General features: G+C 55.9%; 1 protein-coding gene across 1 annotated transcript; it reads right to left on the reverse strand.

The window, feature by feature from the left end:
* Positions 1-1,961: 1,961 nt before the first annotated feature.
* Positions 1,962-11,621, reverse strand: JOSD1 (Josephin domain containing 1). The gene is made up of 4 exons (XM_056137399.1): positions 11,175-11,621; positions 4,428-4,556; positions 4,146-4,340; positions 1,962-3,598 (listed from the first exon to the last, which is right to left on the reverse strand). The coding sequence occupies exons 1-4, from the start codon at positions 11,357-11,359 to the stop codon at positions 3,499-3,501; spliced, it is 609 nt and encodes a 202-aa protein (XP_055993374.1). The 5' UTR covers positions 11,360-11,621; the 3' UTR covers positions 1,962-3,498.
* Between the last annotated feature and the right edge of the window lie 4,795 nt (positions 11,622-16,416).

Here is a 16,416-nt window from a genome sequence, read left to right on the forward strand (position 1 = left end):
CCAGTATCCCTCCCACCCCCCACCCCCCATCCCCCCATCCCACCCTGCCTCTGTGGCAGGGCATTCCCTTTTGTTCTCTCCTTCTGGGTGTTGTGGTCTGCAAAAGAGGCATTGAGTGGCAGTCATGTTCAGTCCATAACTTTCAATATGCATCTCCACTCCTGGGAGCATCCTCCAGACACCCTTTATATGGTGCTCCCTTCTCTATCTGAGCTGCCCTTTCCCCTAAAATGCCCGGCTGGCCTCTAAGCTATGGAGTAATCCTCCTTGCACTGATCTTGGCTATTCTTGGGTATTAATCTCCTATTTTGTTACTTTATATCCCCCAGATGAATGCAATCTTTCTATAGCCCTCTCTGATTCATTTCGCTTAGCAGGATACTTTCCATGTAGTACCACTTGTATGTAAGTTTCATGACTTCATCTTTTCTAACAGCTGCATTGTACTACATTGTAGCACTGCTATCTTAACACCAATCCCTTAGTACAAGTCACATACAGGTTACCACGAGTGAAAAGGAATTTCTTTTCAGCAAGAACCTCAATAGCAATTTTTGCCTATTCGGGATTTAGACACTTTCTGATTTACCAACAAAAATAATTCACACAGGGTCAGGAGAGTGCGGTGGGTGATTTGCCTTTCACATGGGGTGGACACCCCCAACCCCAGCACTGCCAGGAGTAATTCTGAGTGCAGAGCCAGGAGTGACCTCAGCATCACCCCAAGATTAGTTTCTGGTCTCTAATGACATACCAAAAATTTACTGGATAATTTAGTGCCAATTTCTAGTCTCGGGAAAGGTGGCAGATACAACTTATTCTGGTGTAATTATTGAGATGAGCCACTGGAGATAAGCCCTGTTCATTGCTTGAGTTTTGAATTACTGGGATAAACTACATTCAGAAGTAATGCAGATGGTCTGTGGTTGTAGTTAACGTGTAACCACCAGGCTTGGCATGTAGCCTTTCCTCCAGCCTAGCCATATGCTGGACTCTGGAGGGTACACACCTCAGACTATTTTCACTGAAGTCAATAAATTACAGGAGTTTGACGGTTTACTGCAAAGCAGACTGTTAAGTAATTATGCCCAGCAGGCAAGACAGGCAGGTGAGTGCATCTTGGGCTTCCGGTGAGGAAGGCTGAGATGCCCCTGGTTTGTTGCTTGGAGGACCGTGACGTTGATGCCTGTAGTCAAACCCAGGGGCTCCAGCATGTCTTGCTGGCCCTTAATTGCATTTGTGATTCACCTGTCAACTCGATAAACTGGAGGTTTGTACTCCACAAATATTAATTGTCCAAGATGCCACAGAAAGCACCACATCCAAATTCAAACCCGGATAGTCGGGATCCTGTGCACCCAGCAAGGCCCTCCATCACCCCTGCCAAGCCACCTGTCACCGCTGGCCAAGAAATTCTAGTCTTTTTGTTAGATCAGAATTGGGGTTCTTCAAATTGCTACAGGAACTTTTGTAAATTTTATGAGCTATTTTACTGGTTTCTGCAAGGAAGTTTTTTTGATCTTAGGACCTTTAGGACCACACCCAGCAATGCTCGGGGCTTACTCCTGACTGGACACTAAGGGGTCACTCCTGAGGAGGCTCAGGGGACCCTATGGGGTGCTGGGGATCAAACCCAGGTTGGCTGCATGCAAGGCAACTGCCCTGCCTGCTGTTCTGTCGCTCCGGCCCAACTGAGGTGAAAGGTCTTGCCAAAACAGCCTTGCGTGAAATGGTGTTCGACTGGTTCCCTTTTCGGTTATTTTTGGACCATACGTGGCTGTGTTCAGGATCTCTCCTGGAAGGCTCGGGGACCACTTGGGGTGCTGGGGATCAAACCTGGGTTGACTACTCACAGGGCAAGCCCTCCTCCTGCTATACTTTCTCCCCAACCCCTTGGCTCCCTTTTATACCAGAACAGAAGTGACCTTTTCCCTGTCTATGTGGAATCCAGGCAGACAAGATTTCTGTACAGTTTTCATTTTTAATATTTGGTTAAACAAAATACATCTTCTGTAAACAAACCCAGCACAAGGCCAACGAAAAAAAAAAAAGGAACCAAAGCGAGAACAAAAAGCCTAGGGTTGCCTTTATTGGGCATCAGGGTCAGGCCCGCCCCTCTCGGAAAGGAAGCGGGCGTCGGCACTGGTCCCTGTCCTAAGCACCAGATTGGACGTGAACAGAAACCAGCCCTGAAGTGTTTGCGCTCCTCTTCCCAGAAGATGGCTTTGCTCCCCCGGACGCTGCTCGCCGCCGGCAAGCTGCCTGGGGCTGGCGGGCTGGTGGTGGCTGGAATGTCAGTGTGCAGGGCCAGGAGCTCCCTGGGGTGCCAAGCAGGGCTGCTGTAGAAAAAGGGTGCGGAAGAGACTGTGGCCAGTTGCCGTGAGGCTGGAATGCGGTGGCCGCCCGGTGGCCTCTTAGCGTAAAAAAACGGCCTTGTGGGATTGAAGATCCATGTGCAGAGAAAGTGCTGGTGTAAACATGCACTCCAGTCACGGCGGGGAGGAGGCCGAGGCTTCGCCCCGTGAAGCTTGCTGGGGCCTGGCACGCCTGTGCAACCCCTCCCCCACCCCGAAGGGGCCACCACCCTGGCCTGCGGGACACTGAGGTGTCCCGGGCTGACAGGCCGAGGCGGCTGCAGCCCGGGTCCTTTCCCACGCTGAACAGGAGGAAAGTGGCCTACAGCAATTTCAAGAGGTAGGGGAGGGTCAGTCCTCAGTCACTGTGAAGGAATGACGGGGAGTTGACCGTGCTGGGGACCAGCCCCCCTGGGGGCTCTGCGGCTCCCCACCTGCCCACTCTCGGCCTCTCCTGAGCCGCTCATCTTCCCACCCCCCACCCTCGCCCACCTGTCCAGATGCGGAGGGCAGAGCCGCCACCTGGTACCTCAGACCCTACCAGAGCCCCCTTAATCCATGTAGCAAAGCCGCAGGGGGTGGGGTCGGGCAGCCCATTCCTAGGGCTGCCCGGGGGGGACCCTGTCCGGCCTCTCTAGGCCTCTTTAGCTCACCCTGTCACACCAGCATCTTGCCGGATCCATCCAGCTGGCATGTGAAACTGAGAACATCTCATCGCAGAACTTTGGCCTCGGACCACCTTTCAAAACGGGGCTGGCGCCCAGGGCCGGAGGGAGATTACATGCTGTACCGCTTCGGGGGTTGGAACTGGTTTCCTGAGAGGCCCCCCCGTTCACAGCCGGCCAGCCAACTGGCTGGCACACCAAACCTTCAGAGCCCACAGTGCTGGGAGAGGGGGCGTGGGCGGGTCAGCGCGGGGACCCCCCCCCAGAGTGCTCGCACGGGGGCACAGGAAGGGACACAGGGATTCCCCTCACCTACTCCCCTCCAGAGAGAACAGGGTCGCCCAGAGCTTGCCCCGCGCCTCCCCTCCTTCCCGGGAACAGTCATGCTGGTCGGTGCTCGCCACAGTCCCCACCGTCCTATTGCACTGTCTGAGCGGAGGTCCGCCTGCTGAGATGTCTGGCTGGGGACGCGGCAGCTGTCACATGTCCACCCTCCAGCTCTGACGGGCCTCCACGTCTTCGGGCACCACCAGCAGCAGTTCACAGTTCTTCCCCCGCAGATGCTGTTTGAGAAATTTCCTGTGGCGAGGAGAGGAGAGGAGAGGGGGGCGTGCATGAGCTGCCCACCCGGCCACCCGTCCCCATCCGGGGCACCATGCCCAGCCGCCCCAGGGTTCCCGGTGCCGGGACACTGTCTCAGGAGCACCTGCTTGGGCAGGTTCCCTGGGACTCTCCGAAACTCCCTCCCGCCTCCCGCCTGGGCCCGGGGACTCTGCCGTCGAGGGCTTCAAAGCAAGAGGCAGGGCCGGAGCGATAGTCCAAGCAGGGAGGACATTTGCCTTGCACGCGGCCGACCCAGGTTCGATCCCCGGCATCCCATCGGGTCCCCCGAGCACCATCAGGAGTAATTCCTGAGTGCAGAGCCAGGAGTGACCCCTGAGCATCGCTGGATGTGACCCAAAAACCAAAAAAAAAAAAAAAAAAAAGGAAGAGGCAGATTCCCAAGCCCTGGGGGCATGCTGTCCTCGCCCTGAACAACAGTCTGCGGGGCTGGCAGGGCTGTCTCCGTGCCCAGGATGTTCTCGACCGCCCCGACACCTCCTCCGGCCGGGTCCCGCCACCGTACCTGAGCTCGCCCTCCCCGCCAATCCACTCGGGTGTCTTGAGCTTGGAGTCCAGGTTGTAGTAGGCGCCGCCCACCTCGCGGACGCAGATCCAGTGCTGCCGCTTGAGGGGCAGCTTCAGCGGCCCCCAGCACAGGCTGGACGGCAGGTTCATGATGAAGCCCATGACGTTGGTGAGGGCCATGGCGCCCACGTCCCTGCGGGAGGGTCAGAGCGGGCTCAGGCTCCGGGAGCCCCCACACTCCCCACCACCCCCACACCACCACCTCCCCGAACCCCGGTACCTGCGCTTGTCCCACCACACCGCCTCGTAGCCTTTGGTCTGCAGGGCTGCCATGATGACGTTCACGTCGTAGTTCCCGTTGCCCAGCACGCCCTTCTTATGGGGGGTCACCATGGTGTTGGGGGACAGCCTGGGGGGGGAGAGGAGGGGGATATCAGCCCGCGGAGCGGACTTGGGGGCGCGTCCCCAGCAAAGCATGTGCGTGTGCTCAGGGGGTTCCCTGAGGGAGGCGGCAGCCCCCGACCCACGGGCCCCTTCGTCTTCCTAAGCATCCCCCTTTGTTTCTATTTATTTTATTTATTTGCTTTTTGGGTCATACCCAGCGATGCTCAGGGGTTCCTCCTGGCTTTGCACTCAGGAATCACTCCTGGCGGCGCTTGGGGGACCCTATAGGAAGCTGAGGATTGAACCCAGGTCGGCTGCGTGCAAGGCAAGCGCCCTACCTGCTGTGCTGTCACTCCAGCCCCACTATTTATTTTTTTAAAGTTTTTGACATTCTGGGGGCTGGAGCCATAGTACAGTGCAGATAAGGCGTTTGCCTTGCACGCAGCTGATCCGAGTTCAATCGCCGGGATCCCATAGGGTTCCCTGAGCGCTACCAGGAGGAACCCCTGAGCATCGCCGGGTGTGACCCAAAAAGCCAAAAAAAAGAGAAACAAAAGGAAAAAAAAAGTCTTCGACATTCTGACTCACCTGCTTCGGCTGTTTTCTTTACAGTTGAGTACCTCCTGCTTAAGGCCGGCATGGTGGCTCAGCATTAATTATTAAATATGCAAAGGCCCCAGGGGTTCGGGCAGGGAAAAGAAATAGTAGCGAGGAGGAGGAGGAGGAGGAGGAGGAGGAAGGTCTTGGCCAGGCCTCAACCAAGGGCGGGTCAAATCTGCCTGCATATAAAACACTTCCTAAAAGCTTTTCTTTTTTTTCCCTCCAACTGAAGCACAGAGAATCAAGCTGGGCCAGACAGAGCAACCCAGGCCCACCAGGAAGCCACATTCCGGACCCTGCCCCCCTACCCCCACAGCTGTCCCAGGAGGCCCTGCAGGGCAGTGGGGGGGGGGGGGGAACCGTCTCCTGAAGGAAGGGCGCGGAGGGAAAGGGGAGATGTCCAGGGAGTGGCCCTAACCCCAAGCCGTGGAGGACAGGACGGAGGCGAGACAGGCAGACGCTTCCACAGGGCCAGGGCTGCCCCTGGGCACCACTAGGTGAGCCACCCTCTTGACCGCCTACGCCTTCCCCCCAAAAAAGGATCCTAGGCCAGCTGCTGGGAAAACAGCTATCTCTGCAGGCAGGGGGCCCTCCCTGGCATGTGCTGGCACAGGCGTTAAACCCTGGCATGAAGACTCAGGGTTTAACTGGCCTCGCGCACCACCTACCCAGGCGCAGTCCCTGGGACCTCCCATGTCCCCTGAGCACTGCCAGGAGTGAGTCCCAGACACAGCCAGGTGCGGCCCCAAAACAGAACGCAAAGGACAACAGACCAAGGGACTATCGACCACAGAAATTTCTGACTTCATAAAGATTTTTTCTGGGGGGGAAAGAGGCTTTTGAACACTGGTCTTGCTCAGGATGACCCCTGGGGATGCCCCAGGACCATCGCAGTGCCAGGGACTGAACCTGGGTGGCCGATGCAGTGAGCACCTCCCCCTCTGCCACTCTCCAGCCCCAAAGCTGAACTCCTTGGCTGGCAGGAGCAGCTTGGTAAGCCCAGCCAATGTGCCACATGTGGGGGGGCCCAGTCGGGTCCCCAAACAAGAGCAGTACAGAAGATCCATTCCGGCCCCAGCTCTAATCCCCCCTACCCCCCCTGGGCTCTGGGTGCGTCCAGACCCTCGCCCGCCCGCAGACCCTCCCCACTGCCTCGCCCAGCCGCCTTCCAGGCCTTTTCTGCCCATCACTCACTGCGGTCACGAGAGCCCGCGTCCTCCCTGCCACTGTCCCTCTAGAAACAGCCGTGGGACCCGCTCTCTCCTGTCAACGCCACAACGCTAGGCCCAGCGCATGCCTGGCCCGTGCTGACGACTGTGTATGTTTTTCCCTGGTAAGTGCCAGCATCCCTTTCCGGGGCTTCCGCACTGTCTCTGGGGCTATGGGGGTGGGGGAGTGACAGGGGACACCCCCTGCCACGGCCATGTACTGCGGTAGGGGAGAACGCTGGGCAAGCCCAGACTCCTACAATCCTTCCAGAAACCTTCCAGCAAAACCCCAGTAGTGTGGCGACTTGACCGACTGGCCGCCAGCCTGTGGCTGCTGTGTTGGGGTGAGGACCCGGGGCGAGTGGGAGGTGGCAGCTGCAGACTTGGAGGGAAGGGAGTCCCTGGGGCCAGGCAGCAAGGTGGCTTAATAGGACAAAGGCCCCAGCAGGGCCCCGGTTCTGCGGGTCCAAGGAGATGGAGTGAAAGCAAGTGGGTCGGGCGGGAGACCCCTCTCCCGGCACTCCCCGGCCACCAGAGGTGCCAAGGCTCCGATATAACCCAAACCCTCGGCCCTGCAACCCAGGGACACTCACAGGGCCACGCATGTGGGCACCCAGGTGGCGGTAAGGGGCGGCATCAGGCTCTGGCTCCCTGCAGATTCCTGAGCACCCCAAACAGGCTCCTACTCCCCGGGTGTGAGGAGACAAGGGTCTGCCACGGGTCCCAGATGCAGCTGACCAGGCACGATTTGGGGGGACACCTCCCAAGAACTGGTGTCCCCGAGCTCTTCTCCAGGCCTGCCCACTTCCGCCTCACATTCTGCTGCTCTGACCCCGTTTCCTCCCCATCTCTTCCCGAACCCCAGCTCACTTCCCACCAGGGCTTCTGAGCCTGCTCCGGGAATTCTCCCAATTCCCAGGCTCTCATCCCGCCCATTCAGCCTACACCGGGAATCCTCTCATCCGCTGGAGAATCCACTCGCGTGGAACACTGCCGCGGGAGCTGTTGCCTGTTGCCTGGCCACTGCCTGCCCACAGACAGGGTGGTCCAGCTGCGACCCAGGCCTCCCTGCCAGCAGATCCCATGAGCTGGGCTCAGGGCACTTCCGGTCCCCACCACGGGGCTGCTACTCTCTTACCTGTTTCAGGTCAAACGCTAAAGCATCTTCCGGATCAACCTGCCCAAGGACCGGGGCGGTTGAAGTTTCCCCAGGCCCCTGCTGGACAGAAAAGAGGAGCGGGCAGGCCCCCACGAAGCCGAGTCCCCACCCAGTCTAACTTCCGGAACACTCAGGGTGATGAAACTGAACGTGAGGGTCGCGCAACGCTTGGAAACAGTAAGAACCTGAGATCAATTACTGCAACATCAGGAATTCAAAGGAGATGTCTTTTTCTGGTTTGTTTTTGGGCCACACCCGGCTGTGCTCACGGCTGATTCCTGGCTCTGTGCTCAGGGCTCACTCCTGACAGGCTTGGGGACCTTATGGGGGGCTGGGGACTGAATCAGGGTTGGCTGTGTGCAAGGCAAGCGCCCTCCCCCGCTGCACTCTCTCTTCGGCCCGGAGATGTCTTTTTAAGGGGCTATCACCACCTCTGTGCTGAGGTCACCCACATGCTTTCACCCCAGTACAGAGGTGGAACCGGAGTTGGCTGCAGGCGCACCGTGATGGATCTCTCTCGGCCAGGAGGTGGCCTTCCGGCGCTTCTGCGTGGTATCAGCAAGTGGACGGAGCCAAGCTGGACAACACAGAGAATTATTCCTACTGTTCACCAGCCGCCGCTCCAGAGAAGATCAGAACATCAGGGAAGTTGAAGTTCAGGTCCTTAAGATCCAAAGAGACCCCCTTCCTCCTCTGGAACTATTCCACGCCCATGATTCTACCTTCTGCACCCTCCGGGCAAGGTGGGGCTCAGAGCTGGACTTCCCGTCCAACTGTTTTCTCCACAGTGCCCAGCAGCACCCAGCACCCTGCAGGCAGCCGAGTAAATGTTTGCTTTCAAAAACCCCCAGCCTGGGTGGTGGAGACAATACCATACGAAGGTTAAGACACTTGCCTAGCTCGCAGCTGCAATCCTGGTTCGAATCCTGGCTCCACACAGGGTCCACTGAGCACAAAAACCAGAGGTGGTCCCTGAGCAGAATCAGGTGTACCCCGCCCCCCCCCCAAACCTAAAAACAAAAATTAAAAATTCCACCCTGGCTGAGAAAGCTCAAAGGGTCGAACCCTTACTGTGCATGTGGCTGACCTGGGTTCGATCCCCGGCACCACTGATGGTCCTCTGAGCCCCACCAGGAGTGATCCCTGAGCACCACTGGGTATGGCCAAGTAATAATAAAATTCAAGAATAATAGTAATTTTACGCTGGGGGGTGGAGTGTTAGCACAGCGAGCAGAGGCTTGCCCTGCATGCAGTCAACCCGGGTTCGATCCCCAGCATCCCTTACAGTCCCCCGAAAACACCGCCAGGAGTGATTCCTGAGTGCAGAGCCAGGAAGAACCCCTGAGCATTGTTGGGTGTGGCGCCCCAAAAACAAACAGAAAAGATATTTAATTCTACGTAATATTTGCTATTAGCTATCGAGAAAGAATCTTTACATCATGCCAACAGGAAACTGAGATGTGTATAACTTGCCGAAGCTGGAGCATTCTGCAACTTCGGGGAATCCTTCGGACCTGACTCAGGCCCAACCACCCGCCCTCCCAGGCAGGGCAAACAGCTTCTGAGGACGAAATTGCTCTGACAAGGCTGCCCAGACCCCACTGCCCAGACCCTAAGAAGCAGCAGAGCAGTGAGCAGGGCAAGCCCAGAGACAGCAAAGCTTGTATCTAAATCCTGCTAAGTGGTTACGTTTCAGTGCCTCAATTTCCACTGGGAAAAAGGAAACTAACATCCCTCCTCAGATGGGCACGAGGGGGACTGGCACAGGGCAGCACTTACACCGAGGAAACTAGTCACCCACGTCATATCAGTCTCCAAATTCATAGGAAGTGGGGCTGGAGAGATAGTATAGCGGATAGGGCGTTTGCCTTGCACACGGCCGACCCAGGTTCGATTCCCAGCATCCCATACTGGGATCCCCTCCCTGAGCACCACCAGGAGTAAGTCCTGAGTTCAGAGCCAGGAGTAACCCCTGTGCATTGCCAGATGTGACCCCCAAAAAGAAAAAAAATCATAGGAAGTTCCCAACTGGGACTGGAGACAGTACAGTGAGCAGGATGCTTGTTTGCACACAGCTGACCTGGGGTTCAATCTCCAGCACCCCATACGGCCCCCAGGCCCCTCAAGAAGGATCCCTGAGCACAGAGTCAGGAGTTAGGTCCAGAGCACCGCCCCAGTGTGACCCAAAACCAAAACAACCAAAATTAATGAACAACACAAAATTCTTCAAGTGTAGACATTTGCTCAGGAATGAAACTGGGCAAACTATTCCCTCCCCACCCCCCGAATCCAGTTTCTGGGAATCACCAAGCGACAGCCACAGACTTATATGTTACAAGGGACACTGCACACTTTGGGGTCTTGCTTCTGAGCCCTCTTCCCCTAGTCCTACTCAGGTTAAGAAAGACTCTGCCAATATCCAATTCGAAGTAGAAACATTCGTGGGTGGCCAGGGGGAGCAGTCTCATCACTGGCCTCCTTTCTTCCGCTCTGATGACTGGCTGATCAGAAACAAACCATCTGACCCCCAGAGCGGGCTTCCTGGAGGACAGCCACTCTGCAAATGACACTCGGACCCCCACGAGGCATTCCTGGGTCATGGGGAGCGCTGGGAAACACGTGCTCTCAGTGTCTCTTAAGAGAAGGACTATCAGGGCAATCCGGCTGCTTCGCTCCAAATAGGTCGTTCCCAGCTTTAATTGAGGCCCACAGGAGACCAAAATCCCCTGTGGAAGAGTTGGAAAAGATTTTCGGGCTCCGCCGGCACTGTGCTGAGACCCTGCCTGAGGCGGGACCCAGGAGACCAACCAGCGGTCAAAGTTGCTACAGGCTGCAGAGGCCCAGCTGATGCTGGGGTGGCTTCATCTCAGTCCCCAGACCCCGGAGGATTAGAAGAGCAGAACTTAACTTCCAGCAACCTGAATCCAGGCCTTGGGCAAAGCGGAGGTCATTTAGGAGTAAGAGAGAGTTCAAAGGGCTGGGGGGGTGCACCCCTGGCGAGCACCCACGCTGGAGAAGCCCCGAAACCACCCAGTGCGGACTCACCCCCCCATCCCCGCCAAAAAAAAAAAAAGAGGGGGGGAAGGAGAGGTCTTGGGGCTGGAGCAATAGCACAGCGGCTAGGACGTTTGCCTTGCACGGCGCCGACCTGGGTTCGATTCCCAGCATCCCATATAGTTCCCTGGGCACCACCAGGAGTTATTCCTGAGTGCAAATCCAGGAGTAAGCCCTGTGCATTGCCGGGTGTGACCCAAAAAGCAATAAATAAATAAGTAAATAAAAGAGAGAGAGAGGTCTTTGGAGGAAGTAGAAAGAACAGAGGGCTCTAAACAATCAGCTCAGCTACCTACAAGCCACCAGAACTGATGAAATTTCCCTGCCCCCTGGCCAACACCTCCTGGGCTGCTATCAAAACAATGTAGGCAAAGGCCCGGCCCAGCCCAAGCAGAATTCGAGTCCCAGCCCCGCACGCGCTCTGTTTATCCGAGGCAACTAAACTCCCCTTCCCTGAGCCCCATCAACAATGCATCGGAGGGGACGCCCGTTTCTCCAACAGCATGGAGCATCAATACTTAACGGGCAACCAAGAGCATTACCGCGCAGACCTCCCTGCGCTGCCCCTCACCCCCACCCCCCCCCGCCCCCGTAATCCCGGAAGCCGCCCCGAGGTCCATACCTCTGGAAGATCTCCTGCAGAGTTTCCCGGGTGAAGGCCTCGGCGTCCTGGAAGACGTTGTTGAGGGCGTGCAGGGCGCACAGCTCCCGGCGCTGCTTCTCGTGGTAGATCTCCGGGGGCGCCGCCTGGGGCAGCTCCACAGACGCGGATTTGGCCTTGTCTCCCTTCCATGGCACACAACTCATGTTTTTTTGGTTTGGTTTGGTTTTCCCCCCTTCGGTTGCAGAGCGGCCTCAAAGCGCCCCAGCCTTCTCCGCGGAGGGCCGAGGCCAGCGCCGTCTTCGGAGGCTTCCCGAGGCCCACGATTCTCTGGTTTCCCTGATTTATGCTTTGTCACGGGGAGGAGAAGGGGAACGGCAACCAAACCGCCAGCTCGTCTCGCTTCTCAACGGCCCAACAACTTTGGGATGAGTTTATTTCACGGTCAAAAGTGCAAGCAAGCTTTTTTCTTCTTTTTCTTTCAATCGTAGTCAAGCTAAACTCTGGCTTCGAGGATGCTCCCCACGCCCCCCCTTTCCTCCCACCCACCCCCCCTTCTAAACACACGCACACCAAAAAAAAAAAAAATTAAAAAAAAATCCAAACACCCCGATCTCCGGGCAGGGTTTTTCCTTCCGGCAGGCGCCAACCAGGCCTCAGTGCAGGAGCAGCGACCCGGACCGGTCACATCGCTCCTTCTCTTCCATCTCTTGGATGCCACCGACTGCGGGGGGTGGACAGCGGGCCCCGGGCGGGTGGCCGGCGGCGGCGCGCGGGACCGGCGCGGCTAACGGGCGGCGGCCGGCGCGGGGCGGCGGGCCGGGCGGGGTGCCAGGGGGCCGCCGTCCATCCCCGCCGGCCGCTGCTGCCGCCCCGAAAGGCGCCCACGCGGCCCCGCGCGCGCCGCGGCTCCGCGGGGCGGCCCGGCCGGGTCAAGCCCCCGGTCCCGGGCAGCAGCCGCAGGCCCGCGAGGGGTGGGGCCGCGCTCCGGACGCCTCCCGGCCCGGCCCGTGGACGCAGCGCGGGGCCCCTCGGGCTGCCCGGCGCCCCCCTCTCCGCCGCGGGCCGCCCCCCGGGAGCTGCGGGCCGCCAGCTGGGCCGCGCTCGGCCGGGCAGGCGGGCGAGCACCTGAGCCCGACGTCAGCGGCCCCGGGCCCCGCGCGTGCTCCGGAAACGCCCGCCCGGGCCCGCCCTCGCCCCGCCCGCCCGTGACGTCACCGCGGGCGTCGCTCTGACGTCAGCGGCGCGCCCGCTCCCGGGGCCCCGGCGGGCGGCTGCGGGCCCCGCAAGCCGGGGGTTGCGGCGGGAAGGCGCGAGGGGGCGTTTGCCCGTTTCCCGCGCCCCGTTGGTCTCTCTGCGGGCTAAAGCAAAGCAGGGCGGGGCGGCCCGCCTGGATGCTCGCCCCGGCCCTCCCCTCCCGTCTCGGACCGGACCGGACCGCGCCTGCGTGCGGGACCATCTGGTGTTCCCGCCCTCCGTGCACCGGCCTCCCCTCGCTAGGGGCCCGTGCGTCCGCGGAGCGCGGAAACCTGGGGCCTGTTTCTCCGGTGGAATGGGAGGATTCGATTTCAGCTCCTTGCTGGGACTTTAGCACACGGGCCTCTGGGCCCCCCGCGGCTGTCCCCTAGGCCCTCTTTCCTCCACGCCTCTTTTTTTTTTTTGCTTTTTGGGTCACACCCAGCGATGCTCGGGTTACTCCTGGCTCTGCACTCAGGGATGCTGGGGGGGACCCTATGGAATGCTGGGGGGTCGGCCGCGTGCAAGGCAAACGCGCCCTCCCGCACTGTGCTGTCTCTCCGGTCCCTCACGCCTCTCGTAAGCGCATCAAGTGAGCCTAGGTGGAAAACAAGCCCCACCTGGATTTTTTTGCCCCTTGCTCCTCGGGATTGTTGGGAGGCATATCTATCGACAAGCATTTTTCACCTTAACTGCCCACTCTGGGTTTTTTTGTCCAGGGCACTGGTAAAGATCTGTTACACCTATGTCCCAGGACCTCGCACGTGGAAGGTATGAGGTTCTAGCGCTGACGCTGTGGGGCCAGGTCCCTCGATAATGATCTTTGGTTTCTACATTTCTGCACGTCTCCAAGGATGAGACCACTTAGCATGAGTTTGCCGGCCATGTCACAAGCCCAGCTGCCAATTCCCACGTGTTTTTACTTATCTTACAGTTTTCATCTATAAACAGTTTTCATCTGTAAACAGTTGTATTAACGTCAGATAGGACTATTGAGGCTTGGGAACAGAGTTATGAGTGTTTTACACAGACAAGTTAATTTGCTGCTAATCCTCCTGTAAGATCAGTACATCATTTTTTTTGGGGGGGGGCCCACACTCAGCAATACTCAGGGCTTTCTCCTGGCTCTGCACCTAGGAATTACACCTGACGGTGTTCAGGGGACCATACAGGATGCCAGAGAATCGAACCCGGTTCTACCACAGGCAAGGCAAACACCCTCACTGCTGTACTATCACTCTGGCCCTAGTACTGGAATTATTTTTCCTGGTTTGCTTTCTTGTAACAAGGTCTGGAGCATTCCTAGGTGTCTCCTATGTATAGTGGAGGCAGGAATATTGTTAGACTTTTGTTTGATTACAGGGAGTATCTCAGTCAATATTTTACTTTAGGCTGGTTGAATCATCAAGTGAACTTTAAACATTAAAAGGAGAAAGAAGACCAGAGAGATAGAGTGGTTAAGGTTCTTGCAAACCCCTGACTCAAATCTTCAGCACCACATGGTTCCTTAAACCTTGGCAGGATTTTCTTTTAGTGGGAACTTCACTTCCCTTCATTTTTTCATATTTTTTTTATCACCGTGAATCACAAAGTTACGGAGTTATTAATGATGATTTTATGCATACAATGTTCCATCACCAGTCACTTCACCAGTGCCCACTACCCTCTGCTAATGTCCCCAGTTTTTGTTATTCCTAGTAACTGGGAATAACCCTTGAGATCTCCGGGTGTTACCCCCTCCCCCCAAAAATGTAGAAATAACAGCCAAGTAAAATTACAGGACACCACATACACAGCATTCTGGACCACGCGCCAGCCTCACCTCGCTGGTCAGTACCAAAATGAGTCTAGATCCTGAGTGAAAGAATGGTAGAGAGGCCTGGGGGTTTCCAGGTGAGAGGCCAGAGTCTCATATGAGGAAGCCAGATGCTCTTTTTATTTTTTATTTATTTATTTTTTGCTTTTTGGGTCACACCCAGAGATGATCAGGGGTTCCTCCTGGCTCATGCACTCAGGAATTACTCCTGGCGGTGTTCAGGGGACCATATGGGATGCTGGGAATTGTACCCGGCTTGGCCGCATACAAGGCAAACACCCTACCCGCTATTGCTCCTGCCCCCAGATGCTCTTTAGATGTTTGTCCTGCTAAATAGTGAGGCGTCTCTCATAGAGACAATATTTCCAGTAAAAAATCATAAAACCCTAATTCTGGGAAGTCACCCAATTGTTATTCTTGGTAGTTAGTTGAAGGAGTAATAAAAGTTTCTCATGAGAACCCAGAGTGATAGGGCATCTGCCTTCTATGTGTCTGACCCAAGTTTGGTCCCCACATGGTCCCCAGAGCCTGCCAGGACTGATTTGTGAGCGCAGAACCAAGAGTAACCCCTGACCATCACTGGGTGTGTCCTAAAAACAAACAAAAACTTAAAATAGGGTAACCAAACCCCTCCTGTGGTTCTTGGGAACCTCAGGGGCATATTTGACTGGGCACTGCTCCAGGGGATCCAGGACCACACCCTATGGAGCTGAATCGGGGCCTCCGGCATGGACTCAGGACTTCCTTTCTGTATATAAGTACATGCTGCAACCCTTTGCACTTTCTCTCTGTCCCCAAGATGTCAAATTTGGGGGGGGGAATTTGTCTTTCTTGCGGGGGGGGGGGAAACACTTCACAATGCTCAGGGGTTACTCCTGTACTCCTGGCTCTGCGCTCAGAAATCACTCCTGGCAGTGCTCCAAGGACCATATGGGATGCAGGAGATTGAACCCAGGTCAAGGCAAATGCCCTACCCATTGTACCATCACTCCAGTCCCAAGATGTTAACTTTTTTTTCTTTTGGGTCACACCCAGCAATGCTCAGGGGTTACTTCTGGCTCCACACTGAGGAATCACTCGTGAACCATATGGGATGCCAGGGATCAAATCCATGGGATCGAACCCATAACTGGCCACGTGCAAGACAAACACCCTACCATGTTGTACTACCTGGCCCCAAGTTGTTAATATTTTTTTTTAATTTTTTTAAATTTTCTTTTTATTTTTTTTTAAATGATTTTATTTATTGAATCACCATGAGAGCAGTTACAAAGCTTTCGGGTCTAAGTCTCCGTCATACAATGAAACACCCATACCTTCACCAGTGCCCATTCTCCACTACCAAAAACCCCAGTCTACCCCCATCCCACACCCTCCCCCTACCTGTGGGGCAGATGATTTCCATATTACTCTCTCTCTACTTTTATCACATTTAATATTTTGACACCAAACCCACTATTATTATTTGAGATTTTACCCCAACACTCAGATCTGCTGAAAAGGCAACAGTAGACAATTTGTGTTCTATTGCTGGTTATGAATAACATGATGTCGCGTGGCTGCAGTAGGGCCACGTGATTTTGAAATTCTGAAAATTTTTTTTTAAACACCATGAGGTACAGTTGGGTTGTTAATATTTTTAACTTCCTCGGAGGGATATGTAGAATAGTGGTTCTTGATAGAGGCATAAAAGAAAAATAAAAGAAACTTGCCCGTTTAGTTGGATGACTTCTTGTACCAGAGTCTCAGCTGTTTGTGGGCAGGTGACATTAAAAGCCACAGAGTTAGAACAGGCATTAAAGTGCTTGTCTCATTTGTGGCTGACCCAGGCTCGATTCCCCGGCAACATACAATGTCTCCTGAGCACTGCCAGGTGTAACCCCAAAACAAAACACAAACATGTATGATTGACAGAGTTAACAGTGCAAAAAGCTGGAGAACTTGCCTGCTGTGGGAACCCTGAATTCCATCCCCAGCACTGCATGGTCCTTCAACACCTCCACCTGAACCCTGTCAAAACAAACAAAAAAACACTTTGTTTAGAAAGAAGAGTAGGACATTGCTCCTTAGTTTAGGGTGACAAAATGGCCCCAAGCTGAGGCCATTTTTTACTGGAGGTTACTTTTGGTTTTTGACTTTTGGGAAAGGAGCACTGCACCCTGAGGTGCTTGGGGCTTCCTCCAGGTTCTGTGCTCAGGGATCACTCCTGGT

The sequence above is a fragment of the Sorex fumeus genome, unplaced genomic scaffold, assembly GCF_029834395.1.
Source record: "Sorex fumeus unplaced genomic scaffold, SorFum_2.1 ptg000125l, whole genome shotgun sequence".
Lineage (NCBI taxonomy): Eukaryota > Metazoa > Chordata > Mammalia > Eulipotyphla > Soricidae > Sorex > Sorex fumeus.